The following is a 21,034-nucleotide window of genomic DNA, read 5'->3' as shown; positions in this document are numbered from 1 at the left end:
GAACATGTCTATAATTTAAATGATGATGATACACTAGGTTAGCAGCTGAGAGGGCGAACAGCCTCTAATTGACTTACTCTTGAATCGCAAAATTAAGACTTCATGAAAATCGCAAAAAAATCACAAATGAAAGGATCGCGGGGGTGACTGGGAATGTCCTGGCTGCACTCTCGTTGCCGTTATCAATTAAAATAAAGTTATAACAAATAATGCCACCAACGCAAGAATCTTATACAGCTAGATTAGCTCGAGAACGGCTACAAGCAAATAAGACATATCATCCGTTGAGAGATGCTGTTAAGCAAAAATTGCAATCGGGTCAAGAATCACAAGTTGAATTATCAACGTGTACAGGACAATAATTTAAGCCTATCACAACAGTTACTAAAAGAGTCGCAATGGCTAGTGAAGGTCTTCTTTCATCAGTAAAACAAACCGCTGAGCAAACTGATAAAAATAGCGGCGAGGGCTAAGAAAACAAAGAAGATTTTACGAGAACTTCCGACTGAAATAGCTGCAGGTCAACCCCTACCGGTTGGAAAGAAATGCAACAAATATTTGATAGCATTGATCAAGTCCGCAAGGAGGTCAGTGATGTAAAGAAACTTGTTACGCCAGAATCAAAACCACCTTCAAAACCACCAGCTCAATTAACCAAAAAGGGTTAGAGACAACTTCAGGAGAATTCTAGTTTGATTAACCCTTACGGATATCAGGTTCGTGATACATTATTACATCCAAACACAGGCGATATTTAGAGAAATTGAAAATATACAAAGAACCTCTAGTAAATACAAGGATAAAATCGCGCAATTTGAGAAAGAAGTTGACGAGATAAAAAAGAAACATCCGTTACAAGGAGATATTTTATCATCAAAGAAGAACTTCATTCGCTCCACCTTGTATTGAAGAGGAAAACTTTTACGATGCACCTGGCACCGATGCTACTGGTAACGGTTTTACGCGAAGTGGTCTTCTTACTTGTCCAAACAATATAATAACAGATTATTTCAAGGCGGTATTATGGATATTAATGTGTATCGGGAACTTATTAATGAAATCGTGGACGGCTACCACAGCGATTAAACGAATAACTATGAAACAAGATGATTATACACAACAACGACCACCGCAGACCCGAGATGGTCAGAGTAGTAAACTCACAATTACCCGTTTACAACTAGTATTACGGAGATGGAGTCGGTCATGTTGTTCGGGGATTATTTACAAGGATAGCTCCCAAATCAGCACGAATCGCAAACCAGTTATCAATGAAAGACATCGACGTTTTTCGTGAAAAAGCTCCTGCTGTAATCAGCGACGGTGCTGGTAAAGCGTTCACTACAATCAAAGAAAGAATAGCCCCATTAATACGCAGACGAAAGGTGGTTCAGCAACAACCAGTAAAATTACCAAGCACCGAAGTTATTCCTGGAAATGTCAGTAAAATATTAAATCAAGCCGCAAATCAAAAACATGCAGATTTGGTAAGACAAAGAGAACCTAGCGAAACAAACACAAGTTGTATTTAGGGAAGTGGTCTTCGTTGGTTTGCACGGTAATCATTTGGAAAAACGACAATACAATAAGATGTCCGAACTCAAATCCGACACAGCATTCAATATGGATGAACCAATTCACAAAGATGAATCCGTGCGTGATTATCAGTTTTATTCTTATGTCGCACGCGTACCTAATGCACGTGGAAGAATTGAATTGCATGTCCATGATACAAGTAGATATTTTCTACCCTTCGAGGCGTTTATTGACTTAGAAGGTGAGCGCGTAACAGATGTTGCCAATACACCATACGACGCCGGGGCTATGGTTGTTTTGTTAATAATGGTATTATGGCGTTATTTGACAGCGCTCCTACATGATTGATGGATAAAACATCGATAAAATTCAGAAGGATGTTGATATTGCCACAACAATAATAGGGATAGCAAGATATTCCGACGATTATTCGAGATCGGCTTGTCCGTCGATGACGTTTTTCAAAGATAACACTGATCATCCTGATTACAGGCAATTTCTTCGAGTACAAGTACCACGAGATACCGCGGTTGCCCCACAACCACCTGGAGCGATAGATAGACCAGCTGCTGAATTTTTGATGCTGCAAAGCACCAACGACGATTACAATCTTGGATTTGCTACGCGTAAAAATGTGCTGAAAGGTAATCGTAGAAGATTTTCTTGCGCGATTCCACTGTCACATATCCTTGGATTTTGAAGAATTGTAAGACAAGTTATCTTTGGAGCGAAACACGCAGTTGTGCTGTACGAGAATGTAACGATTATGATGATATTTGGCGTGCTGGTGGAGCTGCTGCTGGTAAGCTGAACCTGTTTAAACTTTCACTGCTGATGACTTTAATGACTCAATGGGTCGCTGACGAAGAACAATTACTTTCGTTCATGAACACAGGCGGGAAGTCATTGCTGTCATGGCACACAGTGTCCACGGATAGCATTCAGAGACATATTACCGGAGTATTTACGTTGCAAATAGCATCTTACCAAGGTGTTTCTGCACCAAGACACATATTTGTTGCACTGCAAAATAATGATCTGTTGGGTAGTCAAAAACACAGTCACGTGATATTTGACCCCCTTGGAGTCAGTGAGGTTTCTTTACGAATAAACGAAAACAAAGTACCATTCGAAGATATAATCTTGAATATAAAAAATAATAGTGTTGCGCGCGCGTATCATCGATTGATGTCGTATATGGGACATGATCAAAACATAGACACTGATTTACAAATCTCACAGTTGGATTTTAAAACACTGTATCTGATCTATTACTTTTAACTGGATCATCTTGATTTATTCAGACAATATGTCGTTGATATACTCTTCGGAGCTAGAGTAGATCCAGGTGGTGTTAATTACAGAACACTCGCGGTTATACTTAGCGACAAGGCTATGTTGCTTGAAGGTGCTGTGGTCGAATGAAACTTGTTGCCGCACCAGTGGAAAATATGTAACGATTTAAAAACACGAGTATTTTATAAAAATGTCTTACCGCCACGTCAGTGTCAGTCTGACTCTTGGTCAGATTAAAAAACTACAATCTGCCTCAGTGAATAAAACAGGAACCAGAATAACTCTAAAGCACGATCAAATCATAGGCGGTGAAAAATAACTGCCGTTTACAGCGCGTCAACTTAAACACCTCGATAAAGCCACTCCAAAACAAAACTGGAATACGACTTAAACTTTCCTTTGGTGTCATCAGTTACACCGCTAAGACCGGTGGTATCTTTCCATTACTCAATCCATCACAAGCGCTAATAGCCGCTGCAGCCCAGCCGTTGCAAAAGCGGCTGCGCTAGGTGCTGGTGGAACTGCTGCTGTAATTGCATTACAAAAACAACGGGAAAGGGGTTAAGGCTTCCAGGAACTCATCCACGAGGAAATCGTTTGAGACTTCCAGAAACTCTGCGTTAAATTTCGCCGATGCCAAATTTTGACTTACTTATTGCTTCTGAGTAACTAAAAAAATTATAGAGGTGTTTTTATGCACGATTAGTTACCGCAGCGACCAAACAACACCGAGACGGGTATTATTAATCTCAATAATAGTACCGGTTTAGGAACTCATTGGGTAGCATACGCAATTGATCCCCGTGGAATTGTTTAGTTTGACTCGTACGGGTTAGCTCCACCGCATAAATTTATGCACTATGTCTCTGCGGACGACGTCAGACAGAGTGCTAATCGGGTACTCAAAGCTACCAACACAAACATTAACCGATCCACCAATATGCGGCCTTGAGGCAATTGCTGTAATTGGCGATGTATCAAATACGCCATCCTTGCCACCTCGCAAAGTCGTATCTAATTATACAAGTCAACAGTTTGAGAAATCATTAATTTAGATCATAAAGAAAAGAATAATGGTATATATTTATGGAAGATCCCGCGGTGAGACTACTAAGAGTAAAAGAAAATTTGACGAAATACATTTGTCAAATTCCGCGACTAAAGACGAACTCGCTGATATCATGATCCTCTCTGGAGTTGACCGAGATGAAGCTGTTGTTTTTCAGGATAAATACGGCGTTTTGAAAACGAGTAATATCAAATGCAAATATATAGTTCTTAGAGTTATCGGTGCTACCACGGATAACATCCCTGTGTTTACTGACGGAGGTAGAATCAGAGACTAAAATATATCGTGTATAACCATCAGAACTATCATAGATGAAATTGCAAGAAGCATTGCGAATCATTTAAAGATTATCGGCGAAACAATGACAGATGAACGAAGCATCAAAGGAAATAAAAAAGTAGTGCTCAAAGATCCAACATCTGACGAAAATGGCTCAACAATAAAAAATATGTAGACGTTAACTACAGAACCGTTGATGGTAAATTATCCACGTTGCGGGCCGAGTATGATGTTCACGTAAGTACGTTTACAAATCGCCATAGCAACTTTCGAAAATGTAATGACATCGCAGAGGAATTCTTTGGAACTAACTTGAGGGCTGACGTGAAAATCTTTGATATCAAGACGAGCATTGAAACGATTAAAAACCACTAGATGTCTTAAGTTGATTTTCTGATATCGTTAACAAAATTGATCTGATTAAAGTTCCTCACAAACAGATGACCAATAACGTATATACGATATCATCAGGATTCTCAACATGGTCACAGCAAAATAATACTATCAAACATACCACTGGAGTCAGTGGTGCGTACATGTTGTCTGTGTTCAGCGCTGCAAAATTTGGTATATACACTACATATCCCTCGCTGCATTCAACCGATAAGTTTTCCGGGGTTGTGTCTGTTGTGTTAAATAGCGGGAACGAAGAAACGTTTATACTGGAAGCAGCTGATAAAAAATTAACCGCAACATCTTACTGGTGGTGTCTGGAATTTGTAGCTGAAACGCTTCAATTGGTTACTGTGTACAATATAATGGACGATCAAAAATTTAGACATGATCAAGTACGTGAATGGAAAACAGCGCTAAAATCCATCGTTGACAAGTATAAAACGAAAGTAACAAAATACCAAAGACGTGTAGTTGCCATCGATGTTGTTGTATAATCGGTAACTACACTCGTTGCGTCCACCGGCATAGTGTTGTCAGCGCTAATACCATTAACGGTAGCAGTAGCAACAATATGTGTTTCTTCCGCAGCATCTATTGTTGTTGTTTTTAATATTATCGCGAAATAGCTGTCCACGTGCACGAGCACAACATTGCACGGTTATGCTGTACAATTACACACGGCAGCTACAGCGTATTTTAAATTGTCGACGCTGATATCATCAAGCCTTGACAATACGACGATATTATATTCTGAACTGATATAATGGTTAAGACATACAATGAAATAATTGATTTAGATAACCATGATTTGAAAAGTGGGAGCTTAAATAATGACAGAAATACCTTAGCAGATAGCCGCAGAAGCAATTCCGCTGATAACCACGATGATATCATTAAGCTCATTCAACCCTGAATTCAGTATTAATTTTCCAACCGCCATTCCAGTAAAAGAAATCACCCTTGCGCAGTTGCGGGTATAATACAGTTGGCCAATATCCGGTCAAGATCGTTCGGCGGTCTACAATCGAATAATTAGATGGTATTTGCAAATACAAATAAACCAAATAGAACACATGACTGGGTAGTTGTTGGAATAACAACCGGCAGTTGTTAGATCGAACAGATCAATGATGAATTTCAATGTCCAATTAAATCTGTTACGGGGAAAGAATCCAAGATAGCCATAACCAGTACACGAACCAACGTTATTGTCCGCGATAGAGATCAATTAACCGAATTACGTCGTTGATATGTATCAGTCGTCGATCATATCAGTGTTAGAATAGCCTGAAGTTGCTGCACCGATACTTCCACCAACACCTGATCCAAAACTGTCTGATTTCATCACCGACGAAAAGAAATTTATGAAGGAGCCAGAGTACAGAAAAGATATTTGGGAAAGGGAATGATTTATGACTTTTGGTGACACAACAATATCAACAGAAAAGTACTGGGGTTTATTTACTACTTCGAATTTTACATTAATTGTGAACGAAAGATACATTAATAATTTTTCAGAAGCAATTATGCCCGAATTTATACGCGTTTATTTTAGTTTAAAAATTGTATTATACTGTATCACTCAATCGTATTCTGATGAAATAAAACAACAAATCATCGAAATGATGCAGCATTTAATTCAGGTTACAGACGATACTGATCACATTAATTGGCGCATTTGTGATAATGTCATCAATACTAAAGTGTATCATGCCTATGGGTGATCCACATTCGTTTCAAATAAGGTATTTCTTGATCACTATAAAATAACTGAACAACAATTAACAACATCTGTAATACCATCACTTGCAACTGACAAACTAAAAGAATCAATCAGCAATCTTATCAACGAAAACTTTCCTAAAATGCTTGAACAATGTAGAAAGATAACACAACAGCAGGATACCATTCTCAGATACAGCAATGGACAACATGGACAAGGCCGTCATATTTCACCGGGAATTGTAAATAGTACCTCAACGATCGCGGTCAATCTTGTATGTGACGTAATTGATGGAAGCTATCATACAAACACAGAAATATCAAATCAAGCCCCGCAAGGATATATCTTATATACTTTTGCACAGCAAGTACCACCCGGATATCTGATTGTGCAAAAACCAATCAATCCGGTCTATCTACGATGTCATAATCCGCTATTATCAAGAATAAATGTCAAACTAACCAATCCGGCAACTTGCTTGACTTACAAAATTAAACACTGAGTCTGAACTTATATGTGAAATCTTAAAAATCTACTAGTTTATCAAGGACAAGGGAACATTACAATCCTGAAAGATGACACAGACGCGTGATAGAGATCAGGCACATTTAATCCCCCTGATGGTATCAAACAGGTGGATATATTGTTACTGGCAAATCGATTAAATCAACGAGAGGAAGACTAAAATCTAACATAATTTCAAGTTCCTTTCCACTCTAACTTTCATTTTCATTACCACTGACAGTTTCTGACATAATCTTTCTTAAATGTCTTATGCAAGTATTGATTGTCATTTTTACCTCATATTCACGAGACAGTTCTGACATAATTTGTAATCTTGTGACACGGAGAAAGAGGGATGAATTCCATCACTTCACTTTCTTTTACTATAGTCAACGATTGAAGCATCCCCGTTTGAATTTGCTTTACGAACCTGTATTATGATGGTAATGTGTATCCCCCTTCATATTTACGTTTTTGTAATGTTTCAGAATCAGAAATACTTTTTCTCAGGATTTAGTTCATCAGATATATTTATGCCGTCATGTTTTAATTTTTTAATAGCAGAAATAATATCATTGCCATTTTCGTAACTCATTATACAGTTCATAATATAGCTTTAAATTATATTTCTGAACTATGTGCTATAAAACAATTGTGTAAAACGCAACCTCTAGATTACCGAAGAAAATATTTCACTTACCTTTACTGCTTACACTTCAGTCTAAACTGACTAGGATTTCACGATTCTCCGTCTTTATAGTTATACACATATTTCCAGTGATTCACGTGATGAGTCATTGATTATTTACATGATGAGTTTTTGGCGGAATTCACGGCAGAGTCATTTGGGAACTTATATGATGAGTTATTTTTGGAACTCATGAGTTAGTTTGGGAATTCACGCTATGAATCACTGGAAGTATGTGTATAACTATAAAGACGGTAATAGCGACTTCCTAGTCAGTTTGGACTGTAGTGCAAGCAGAAAAGTTAAGTGAAATATTTTCTGTCAATAATCATGTAGACATTTAATTTGTGTGATCGTGCCAGCTAATAATGACAAAATAATTAATCAGTAAAATATATAACTGCTTAATTAATCTACCGGAGAGAACTTAGCTTAATAGATTTGTCTTCGTTGTTGTTTTTCTTTTCAAGGATGTCGTCCGTATCTAACATTATCGGAACATAATAAAATGAAATCCATTGTTCATTCTTCTTAGAAAACGTTGACTTGGTTATTGTATCTGCTACATATTGTACCAAGCGTAAGCTAATACCAAAATTGCCAGCCGCGTTCGTTGACTGAAATATTATTTCTTCACAGGTCTCAGTATTTATGGATTTAACTGCTCTCCTCGAAAAAGGTTTATATTTTCCAGTATTCCCACGTGCAGAATTCTCGCTCTGTGTAATAGTTAAAAGGATGTGTAAAGAGTTATTTTTTTATCCTAGTCAATATGGTCAATAACAAGACCGTTTTAGATCACCCGGTGAAAAGTCTCGTACACAAACATGTTGCAGTAATACTTCTCCACGATTTGAACTTCTTGAAGACGTGCAGCTTGGCTGATGTGAATACGGACACGGTGGATTGTGTAAAACCAGGTATGACCACAACGACGTTATTTCCGTGGATATGGTCGCTTGTTATCCTTGACGTTATCTTGGTTACGGAGAGTGTTCTGAGTATTTCAAAAGATTTGGACACCCCACGCAGGAGATGACTAGGGTATCGATAAACGGACCCCTACCTGATTTTGATCTAACTGGATTCGCCCGTATTGAGTCATTCGAGTTTGCTAAATGTCTTCATCATATTTGTTATATTTGGTTCGGTAAGCACTTCTCATAAAAATGTTGGGCACCAATAGTGCTGTTAAGATATATGCTTGATCGTAAAATAGTAATATCATTCATTGTAAGTGAAGCAATTATATCATACCGTCCTCAGACCCAAGATTGGGAACCACCGCCTGATGAAAATAAAATCGCAAAGGATCCTGGTAGAAGAATAATTCGTAAATTTACTCAAGGCGGAGCATATGATCATAAACGACATCCTCAATGATCGCTTATGTTTCTATAAATTTATTATCGATGATAAATAGTTTCCTTATCAGTCAAGTCAGAGTTGCAAAGGATTCGTTTTATATTGAAAGAAAATATTCAGAATTAGTGACTCAATTTACCGCTCATGATGTATCATGGGGGAATGTAGAACAAAATGGTATATAATTATTCTGAATCCGCAGATGTGGTATATAATTATTCTGAATCCGCAGATGTTGAAATCAAAGATATTTATTAAAAAATAATCAGAAATCAGAATTATCGTCTGCGGCATCCGTACATGATCCAGTATCCCGACACAAGACTATTTATCTAAACGGAGCGGGTAGTCCTGGTAAAACAACTCGAATGATCGAATTATCTCGATTTAATTAAGATGATATGGTTGTTTTAACACATACCCACATACTCGCACGAGTAATGAAATAACGAGGAGTGCGATCATGTACTTATCATAATTTCTTCAGATGGAACCAGCCCGCCAAGCAGTGTACACAAACGTCGACTCCTGATCGAATGGGAGAGAAATATATTCCAAAAATCATCATTAGGGATCAAGTATGCACAGTATCTAAAGATATATTAAAAATGTTTCTTGATTGGCTGTTATTGAAAAATACAGCTGTGATCATGTGCGGCGATCATGGTCAACGATTGCCGTTTGTTGATTATCTCCGCACAGGTGGCTAAAGACTTTTGTAGATTATTACGAGGAGATAACTGATGATCATATATCTATTGATGTAGAATTAAAGGAGTGTATTAAATTAATCAGACTGCAACTGAACAAAATTCAAAGGGAAATAATGCGTACAATGATTTCAAACATTTATATGAACGATTTTCTGGATACATAATCATTTAATAGTGGCAGGTAGAAGGATAGTTCGTGATACACTTCAACAGCGGTTATTTCAGATAGTGATATAGTCAGAAAATAATTAGCTGTTTATGAACAAAGTGACAAAAAAACCGCGACTTTGATCTCGTTGTTAAATTTATCATAGCGCTGAAGCATCAGCAGAATAATCATTTTGCAAGCTGTAATTGTATAATGTTGTGGCGATATTCAATTAATGATCAAAGACAATTTACCGTCGATAGAAACGATAGTAGTCTTGGTCATACACGCAAAAATATGATGCTCACCTATCTTGAATGTAATCGACGTAGGGGTGCTAGTTAAGTGATTTCGGTGGTAAATGAGTGTCTTCAGGTATTACTTGTAAATATTCACGTGTAAAACCACGCTGAGCAGTTGAATCTAACCTTTAGATTGCGGGTCTACCGGTAGATGTAACCAAACTGGAAATGTTATCTGTGGTAATACTCCATATAGGATCAGTCGCTCATTTTTACCACCTTCAAGTTCACCTGGTTCATATAAATATTTTACAGTAACATTACCCAATACTGATTGTTTTTAAAAATCACTTCGTTGTACGGGTGTATGCTATTTTGTGATCGCGCTAACAGGTTTGATGTTGGTTGTTCGAGGAATTTCATTATTTAATGCAGCTATCACACTTGGTAAACTTGCAAACCATTCGCGATATCTTTTGTCTTGAATTATTTCCTTTGCATACTGATATCCAAATAACCGCTCAGCATGTGTTCCATTAAATTGCTCAACAATTGCCTGATTACAATGAATTGCAGTATGTCTTCATCGCATTTTGACGTTATGTTACTTCATCGACGATGATACTACACCTTGAAATTCTCTGTCAGGATCAATTTGTAGCCGTTCTGGTCATCGTAGACCACCATGTCGATAAATTCGTTCAATCGCAGAAGCTACATCAGTGGCTGTCTTTGTTGAATGCAGCTCTGCTTCCTTGTATCTACTTGCAATATCAGAGACTGTTAACGCGTATTTATATGTTAATCGACGTCTTCGTATTTTAATAGTATCGTGTGCTAAAAATAAAATATCAGCCTGACGAACTTCATTAGGAACGCTAACATCAAAATGTGCATACTCGATTCGTTTAGACGTTGAGAGTTAAATTTGCCATATTGCCTGTCGTGCTAACTATTTTCAGCAGCAACACGTGTAACATTTGTTGATTGAGCGTTCCTGCTAATCGATATCAAGTCGGGTACCAGGACCACAGTAATTATATCCTGCAAGGTGTTTTTCTCCTGGGTATTTCCCTCATGGTGTTCCTGGTTACTTTGTTAGCTGCGCGGCAATATCACCTCCCTTTTTAATACTGTTTGGATCAGGAATAAATTGAACAATTTTTGTCCCACATCGTTCACAGTTACCTGTAACTGCTTGTCGTTTGTTTCTTGTTGTTATAGTTGCTAGTCCACTTGTGGGGATACGGGCCCTGCATTTCACACAATATTAATCAACTTTAGACAAAGACGTAGGAAGGGATAATCGGCTCGAACAGTTGAATCGGTTGATATCGAGATCATACAAACTGGCCACCATACTAACATCCGCCGTAGCAACATTAACTCACGACAATAAAACTATTGTGAACAAAATGAATATATCCGCAACGGGCCATTGAAACATATAACTAACCGTAATATATTCAAATAATCCAAATACTACCGTAACCTGCATTATACTAACTAAACACAAGTATATAAAAATTAAAAATTAAATCACACATACATAATTTAAAGACAAACTAATATGTAATTAACGAAACCAAAAGTATAAAAAAAACTAAACACTCAAACATGTCTAAACCAGAATCAACATATAAAACTTCATTCAAGAAATATAAATCGGATAGGAGAATAAACAAGCACTCATACGAAATTGCCGAAACCCCAACACCAAACAGGATCCCTAATGCCCCGTTTGGAATCTACCACAAATGTACGCCAATCAATCAATCCGTACTATATAGTGGGAGCATAGACACCATCCCAACCATCACCACTGACACCTTTGTCAGAACATTGAATGTTACAGTCACAAGGCCGCCCCCACCCACAACCACAGACGAACTCACCCAAGCTAGCTGCATTTCAACCCGCAAGTAGCACTCAAATCTCAACTCATCCCTTTATCTCACTCGTCACTTTTCCCAAATTACACCCGGGTACAGGACCTCAAAATATTGACCTTATCGACACAATCCCGATTCTAAGTAATGACTCAGCAAGGACAGAAATAACAAAAGTCAAACCCTCGATAGACAAAATCGACCAAATATTTCATTAACATAAACAGGAAAACCACGAATACAATCAAAATTATAAAAACAAACTTGGATAAGGAAACTGATATCCCCACCCCAATCTACAACATCCAAAACCCAGAAACCAAGGAAAATCATACAGCAATATAATCAATCTCAATCAGTAATTTGGCACAACTTTAAAACACTAAAAAGTAAGGAAACCATTCATTGCCTCCAAATCTCACGGCCGTCAAAGGACAACAAAACCATAGAACAAGAAGAACAAAGGGAAATTGCAGAACTCTTAGAGACTTTAGATAGTCAATTATGTAACACATAAGATTTAAAAAAAAAAACAAGTGACTAAACAAACATACTTATATAAAGGGAAGCTACCTTTAAAATAACTAAACAAACAGAGGAAACCCACAGCAAACCAACTAACACTGACTAACCATGAGCAAAATTGAACCAAAATAACCATAAACAATGCCAACGAAAAGGAATTAAACAGGCAAACCCAAAATCAGAAACCGAAACAACCAAACCATAAATTACCAGGTCAATCACAAAAACATCAGACAGATAAACAGGGGATAAATCAAACACCAAACCAGAACCAAAACCTACCCCAAAAACAGAGCACAACACAACACATGGGCAAACATTTCACCCCATCATTCTCACAATCTTTACCTCTAGCAAAATCTTTAAATTCCTAAACTTAAAACAAACTAGCATGGCAAGCGAACTCTCACTCACAAACTATATAATAATCCGGTGCAGCACTATCCAACAAGTACATAAGTATATGGAAATTGAACAAATTGCACCAAAAAATTAGAGTTGCTATAACTAAACATGCAGCACTATAAAAAAACATGGGAAGCAGGAAACCTACACTAACGGCAAACAAGTACTGAGATCAATCAAAACGCAACCAAAAACAGTACAGTAACAGTATACAAAAAGTCCTTAGGCAGCTAAGAGAACAAAAACTCAAAACAATCAAACATCTCGAGGAAGACCTTGCATGTCACGGGTTTAATATAAACAGGTAAACTCAAAAATTCTAGAAAACAGGAACCACCAGTTGCTAAAATCGAATTCAATACGCCTCCCACCCACATAAAAAACCAATGGTAAGATTAGGTAACTACGGAAAGCAATATAAACAGGAAAACTAAGAAAATAAACCACAAACCAAGGGTGTGGCCACTTCATTAGTTCTTGAAAAAACAATTCAAAGTACGACCACTGTAGGGAAACGCAATAAGGAATCATATAGGTAATCTACAACTGTGGTGCACGAGAAAAGAAATTAAATGAGCTAACTGTACAGGACCTCGCCACATCACCCTAAATCATATTAATGCCACCTAACTACTCGTGAATTTGCTATATAACAACATAAGGATTCGAATCACACATCATATAAAGAAGCAAGACTAAATATCATTCAAAATCCGAAAACCCCAAATCCCCAAAACAAAATGCAAATTCAAAACTCAACATTACCACCAATCAAATAAAACAGCCCCCCCCCCCAAAAAAAAAAAAATTAAAAAATTGTTAAAAATAAACCAGGAACCCTAACATAAGCAAAACAGCATCACCCAAACCAAACAGACGCCCTACAATACCTTCTAGTATGCATTTTAATAATAGCAAGGCACCCATATATAAAAAAACCAATTACCCAAATACACCAGCACACCAGAGGAAAGGAATAATCAAGCCAACAAATCATATAGGTACTCTACAACTGTTGTCCATCGGTTCACTACTGAATGTGCTAATATCATTGCACACAATACAGAGAATGATCATGTCCGAATCGACATGATTCATCAAGTGGTAACCAAATTAAAAAAAAAAAAAAGTTCTTTACCAATCAAAACTCGACATTATGGTAAACCATACCCAAAATCATAACAATAGTAAATATCAATAATCAACATGTATCCCACTCAACGTAAATGCTCGATACTGTGGCAGTGGAACTGCCGCGAGATAATTAAGAATATATCCGAGCTAATCCAAAAAAATAAGCTCAATCAAACCTAAACCTTACATTATCTGCCTACAAGAAATCCATCTAAATCAGGCCTCTAAGATCACCCCAAAATTACAGGATACTCATCTGTACATACTACTAAAGGAACAAACGGTAAATTAGAAAATGGGTTAGCAACTTATATTACTGTCTCACTTACAAACACCTCAGACGTTATCCCAGATCAAAACCAAGACGCACGTGAACAAACAGAAATTCAAACCATCATGATTATCACTGGCCAGCAAACTATAAAACTGCTAAAGGTATAAGACCCAGGGTGAGATAATCCAACAGCAATCAATCACAATACGAAAATGACAAAGAGGCAATCTTATATGCGGGGGATTTTAACGCCCATCACGTAAGATGGAGCAGAATAATGCAAAACCTGAGGGGAAAACTACTTGAAAAATGGACAAGCGAATCCAATCTAGTTATCTTTAATAATGGAGCAGGAACATGATTAGACCATATCAAAGGTGCATTAACATCAATCGAACTCACCATAGTCACTCTTAAATTGGCCCAAATCTCAGATAAAGAACTTGATCAAAGCATCACCCATGAAATCGATCAATTCCCTATCGTACTCACCCTCAATATAATGACACAAACATACCCAACTAAAAACATACCAAAGTGGAGGTGTGACAAAGCCGATTTGGAAAAATTTAAAATCGCCCTCTCTACAGGAACTCTAGCAGACCTTTATAATGATACCATAAATCAATATAAGCTAAATGTAATGACCACCCTAACTAAGGCAGCTACAATAAGTATACCCAGAACAGGAGGACAAAAACTTAAACCCACTGTCCCATGGTGGAACGAATAATGGAAAAAGATTTTTTTAAAACTAAACTTAAAAGGGCATTAATCGATTTAAACACACAATGAATTGCAATGACTTTAGGATTTACAAAAGTAGGGGAAAATAAATGAAAACAATAATCAAAAATGCAAAAGAAAAATTCTGGCAAGCCTTCTGCTCTAACGTAAGCTTCCAAACCAACGCAAAACAGGTATGGAACAAAATAAAATCAATAAAGGGGAAAAACAAGCTACCAACTCCCAAACTGACTGGAAATCTAACCAACAAAGCAAAAGCATACTGCCTGGTATCACATTGTGCAAGCATGAGCAACGACTCCACCATAACCACAAATTCCAACAGCACCGCCAAAATGTAGAACAAAATTATCGAAACCACTTCTCCGACCTAGGATCCGAAAAATCCAAATTAAATGAGGACGTTACAATAGCAGAATGGATAACTGCACTTGCTAAGAAAAAGGCAACCTCACCCGGAGAAGACCAACTTGCTTATGAAATATACAAACACATCTCGGAAAACATAACCGAAATCATACTACATCTACTTAATAAGAGATGGCGGAAGGGTCAACAACCCAAAAGTTGGAAAAAAGATATCGTCATTCCAATACCCAAACCTGAGAAAAAACCTAAAGACATCAATGCATATAGACGCATATCTCTAACAGATAACATATGCTAAATACTAGAAACAATGATTAATGACGGATTAAAATACCATCTAGGAAGCAACAACTACATTGGTATATCAAACTGTTTTATACCAACAGTTTAATCGCCGTGTTATTTTTAAAGTGTGTGTGTGTGTGTGTGTGTGTGTGTGTGGGTGTGTGTGTGTTGGACAACTGCTGCAAACATTGTTGCTTTTTATAAGGACTCGAAAAAGTAATTTTCTGTGCAATCAACTAATTTACTTGCTTTTCGAATTCCAGGGACAAGAATCTGTTTAGGCGAGTCCTTGGCAAGAATGGAGCTACTTCTTTTAATCAGCGCTCTTGTCCAGAGGTTTGAGTTGATGCCACCAGAAGGAGAGGTAATGGACATTAAAGATGTGGATGGCATCTTCGGTACCACTCATACACGTAAACCTTTCTACATTCGGGCAATTCGGAGACATGACAACGCATGACCAAGAGTTTACTTTCTATTGGATTATGATAGGAGTTGGTTTCTGGACTTATTATAGCATGTTAGGTTTAGTTTATCACAGTATATAGAGTTAGTAATTTTATTCCATTTGTATTATTCATTGTAGCTCGATTCTTCCTTCGCATAATGTTTGGGTTGGGATACATTTTCAAACCACAAACAACTTTTATGAAATGGTTTTCCTCTGATGTTCATGTCCTGCATAACATTGGACTTTGTATATTTTACAGATTTACTCCACTTTGTCAATAAAGAAACACTGATGACCATAGGCATATAAACCTTTACTCTTCTTAGTGTTAAGGACAGATAGAGAATAAACTAATTATGCTTCAACCAAATCTGCAGCGTTTTTTTATACGGAAGATGCGATCGGTTAACAATTTGAAATGGCTCCTGTATAGCTTAAGAGTGAAATGGCAAATTAATGTAAGTCTGGGAAGTAGTTGACCAAAACAAAATTGACTGACATATGTAATAATGTCTTGGTGGAGGGGGGATAGGTTTACATATTTCAATTGTTATTGAATGAGTATGTTTTCTGCTTTAAGGTTGTAGATTACCTGCGTGCTCTATATGATGAGCACAATTCGTTATATATTTCTTTAAGTTCATGCGGTTGACTTTATTATTTGTCATTTTAGCATCCAGTTTAACAGATTCAAGAGATGGTTGATCACAAACGTTGAATAATTCAAGATCATTTGTTCATCTTAGAAGAGATCCTGAACAGTGTTATATAATCATGATTCTCTGAACAACGTTATTACATGATAAGCGATCACTCTCTTAACGTCAACTTTTGTGCGTAGTGTCATTTAAGGTCTTGTTGAAACATCAGTCTTTGCAAAGGTTTCGACATATATTTGTCAATTGCCTTCCGCTGGTTAGCTGAAATCTGAATATTTGAAAGTTATTAAACTTGCGCCACACACAAAATGGCAAGCGTAACTTAAATGTCGATAATAAAGTGAACCAGATATATTTCCTAGCTATAAACGTTGTAGCTCTTGCTAGTTAAACATGCCCACAATATTGTTCCTTTTTTCAGTCTCCCAGTTTAAAAGATGATCACTATTGATTACGTGCCTGACCTTGAATATTTCTTCAGTAAAGTTATATAGCTATCCACTTGAAAATATAGTTCATTATTGTGAAATATTAACTGTTTTGCCAATTTGGATTTCCTCCTGTATCAGTTGTCACAAGGAAATATATTGAAGCACTCATCTTAATTATTCGGTTGTATAGTTGTTTGTATTTGTATAATGTATATTGTCTGTGTTATCTCTGTTCCATTCCTAATTTCCCTATATTGATGATAAGTCCCATTGTCCCTATACAGGCCCAATATCTTTTTGACTGGATTTTCCCATGTCCCTATAAATCGTGTCCCTATACAGGCCCTAGGGTTCTGTAATGCCTTTCCCGTTGTCCCTAAAGCGCCGGTCCTGTATTTCCCATGTTAAATTTCCATTGTCCCTAATCGTGCCCACAACCTTTTTGACAGGGTTTTCAATTGTCCCTAAACAGCCCCTTTCGCTACTGATGGAATATTCATTATTACTCATGTACCTATATTATTCTTTGTTCGGACCTTTCGGAGACCTGACGACGCATGTTCAAGAACGTTTTATTTGTATTGGATCATGATCTGAGTATATCCCTGTATTGTGTATCACTATATATAGAGCTAGTAACTTCCTCCTTCCGTGTCATTTTTGTTGTACGTCGATTCGGCTGCCACATAATCGTTGGACTGGGATTTACTTTTGCACCACAAACAACTTTGTATGAAATATCTGAAATGGTTTCCTTCTGATGTTCACGTCGTGAAAAATGTTTTGACATTATGAGATTTTACACACATATCTCATTCGTTAAGCAGGCAAGGGCTCTATACACCTTTACAGTTCTTATTTTTAAGGCCGACTGGAGAACAAACTGAATTGGATTCAATGCAAAGCTTTAGATTTATTTTCCATATTGATGCTGACAGGGATTTGGATGTTGAAATGGCTGCAATATGATTTAAGAGTGAACCGACAAAGTCTGGGAAATTGCTGTACGAAAAGACCGAAAATGTTAACAGTATCATCGTGAGAGAAATAGGTTCAAATTAATATATTTCAATCTTCAAGAATAAGCATATTTTCTGTGCACTTTGTGATGAGCACAACCAGTTCTATACTTCTTTGAGTTCAAACGGATGACTTTTCTTCTTGATCCTTTTATTGTCAATTTTAACAAATTAAAGAGATGGGAGACCTCGAAAGTTGAATCATTCAAGATCATTAGTTCATCATTGAGGAGATTTTCTAATCTAGATAATCTGAAGAACTTTAATGCATGATAAGCAGTTGCTCGCGTTATGGCAACCATTGTAAGCAGTATGTCGAAAATCAGGCTTTGCACAGGTTTCAACCTCTATGTGCTCTTGTGTTCCGCAGCTTGCCTGAAATCTAAAGATTTGAAAGGTTCCAGACTTGCACTCCATACTAAAAGGCAAGCCTGTTTTAGATGGAGATAACTAAGTGACACATCTACCTCTGTTTCATATATAATGCATGCCTCTTGCAGTTAAATTTGTAAAATGGTTGGAGGAAATATGTTAATCAATGATGTCACAATATCCGACAATGATTTAAGATTGTTATGAGGCTTGTCCCGAATGGTCAATGCTGATTGAGGTGATTCACAAATTTGTATCTAGATGTTCCATCCATTTCTTTGCTGTCAAAGTAATTGAAAGCTCGCTGAAGTTGGCGAAGATTGGGATGCAAGTTAACACTGCTTCTTACAAAATTGTATTGCCATATTTAATCACGAGGTTGTTTCTTTAAAAATGTTTTCCCTTTGTCAATGAGTAAAACAGGTACACTGAATACTGTATCGGTGACTCATAGCAAGTATATTTGTACGTCCAGCCACTGACAGTATATTTTGATGTATGTAGAAAACTAATCACTAATGGGAATATTGTAGTTCTCAAAATTAAATCATCACTTTGGCGATAACCGTACATCTTGTCCCTGTGGTGATATAAATTTACTGGCACTGATATGTTTCAATATCTTACTAACAAATAAAATTGTTATTCTACCAATTATTTGAGCGACATAATATTTTTTATGCCGGCTGCACAGTGCTCAGTGAATCAACATATTTATTTCATTTGATGAAGACTTGTGATTTTTTTCAAGGTCTACAAAATCTTTTCGACTTTGTACGCATTATCCTGTTTGTTCTACTGAAGAATCTTGCTTGTTCAACATGCATAAACTATTGTCCCCGCTGCAGTCTACCAGCATGAAAACAACAGTATCACACCGGATTACTTGCTTATTTTAACATTTAGGGTGCATTTTATATTCATTATACACCAAATGCTTTTTGTGTAAGTAGTTTGCAATGTACCCAATAGTTTAGTTTTCCAACAAATACTTTTATTTCCTTGTATAGGTCTACTTTACCTTACCAAACTATGTCTTTATGAAGACTTTTTCTTTGATTATTTCCTTGAAATCATCGTGTATGTCATCTTCCAATTTTGTTGTTCTCTCTAAGCACGAGTATTTGGAAACGACGTCTCTCAATATCAAGATACATTTACATATGCATGCATGTCACCACTGAATGTCGCTAAACTGTTATCAACATGAATAGAATAGACGATTTTAAATGGAAATCTTTGTATTGGTTGTTTGTGTAATGTATGTAGACTGTACTAGTAAACATTCTAAAAATTTGTCATATTTTGTTGTACTGTTTCATCGGCGTAATTTGCACCAACGGTGGATTAACATTTGTATAATCTCATGATAATGCTTTTATTTTGCAACAGCCGATTAAATGTTATTTTAAAAAATCAAGAGACAATTTTTATACTGATATTCTATCTTTAGGCGTTATCAAAAAACCATCAAGACATCCATCTATAACAGGAAGATTATAAGATTACTTACGCAGTATGAAATGCCACCTAATCACGTAGCTGGGATCAAACCTGGCACGTTTGATAATATACACTTATCTTGTCTACTAATATATCGTGACTGACCTTGTTTTGTTCATTTAGGTATACATTTATCTATTTATTATGCAATCTTCAACGTAACAAAGAAACTCGGAGCAGTGAAACATGATAATACACATGCGTATTGACGGCATGCCTGTATGCAGGTGACAAGTGAATGGTAACCTGAGGCGTACAACATAGCGATATCATGATCACCCTGACATTGGAGGATAGTGAAGGCACAAACTAGAACATTGTGGCTAAACTTTAGTAAAACAAATTTAGAAACAGCATTATTAATTACATTATCGATGTGTACGATAAATATTGCAGTTATATTTTGTATTTAATGTTCTTTGCTTTAATTTCGTAAGTTATGAACAGTTGCTTAGTTTATATGTTTAAACTTCAGATTGGTACATCGCAGAAAAGTCAAGAATTGCTTGATGAATAGAAAAATATCTCAGGAGTAAAAAAGCCATATAGTATGGTCGTGTGCCTTAACAAAACGGAAATAGCCTAAGGAAATCGAGGGTTATGGGTGGAACGAAGTATTTGGAAGTTCCGTACGTTCTCTCTTATATTATGACAGAGAGGGTCCTATGTCAGAACGGGTCATGTGGGGTAATCTAAGGTATTTTTGTCACTCTGTGTGATTTTTTTCCTTTAGAATGATTGTTCTTCCATTGCAAGTTTTAAAGCAAGCTTATAATGCCAGATGGAATGTGCCGAGGATCATGAACACATTGGCAATAACTTCGGAACCTTCTGCAAGTGACCAAAATAGTTGATCTGATGTATGGAAGTATCAGTGTACGGTCCACTACAGGAACACTCTGGAAACCTTCATAAGTTCCATGAATACGATGCTTCAAATATCGTGCCTCACCGAGGACACCCTCTTCTGAGTGCAGTAACGTCAACAGCATTGGAATGCCATGAGGGCCGA

The 21,034-nt window shown here is 36.9% G+C and overlaps 1 protein-coding gene across 1 annotated transcript in view; it reads left to right on the top strand.

Annotated features, from left to right (window-relative positions):
- Window positions 1-21,034, top strand: part of LOC149782327 (uncharacterized) — a 101,464-nt gene that overhangs the window by 44,128 nt on the left and 36,302 nt on the right. The window contains exon 8 of the mRNA XM_089935114.1: window positions 15,851-16,000. Within this exon, the coding sequence (XP_089791240.1) occupies window positions 15,851-16,000 (150 nt within the window). The remainder of the gene's footprint in view (window positions 1-15,850; window positions 16,001-21,034) is intronic.

The sequence above is a fragment of the Sinohyriopsis cumingii genome, chromosome 15 (genome assembly GCF_028554795.1).
Source record: "Sinohyriopsis cumingii isolate HCF-2022 chromosome 15, ASM2855479v2, whole genome shotgun sequence".
NCBI lineage: Eukaryota > Metazoa > Mollusca > Bivalvia > Unionida > Unionidae > Sinohyriopsis > Sinohyriopsis cumingii.
This window is presented reverse-complemented; position numbering and strand designations above follow the sequence as displayed.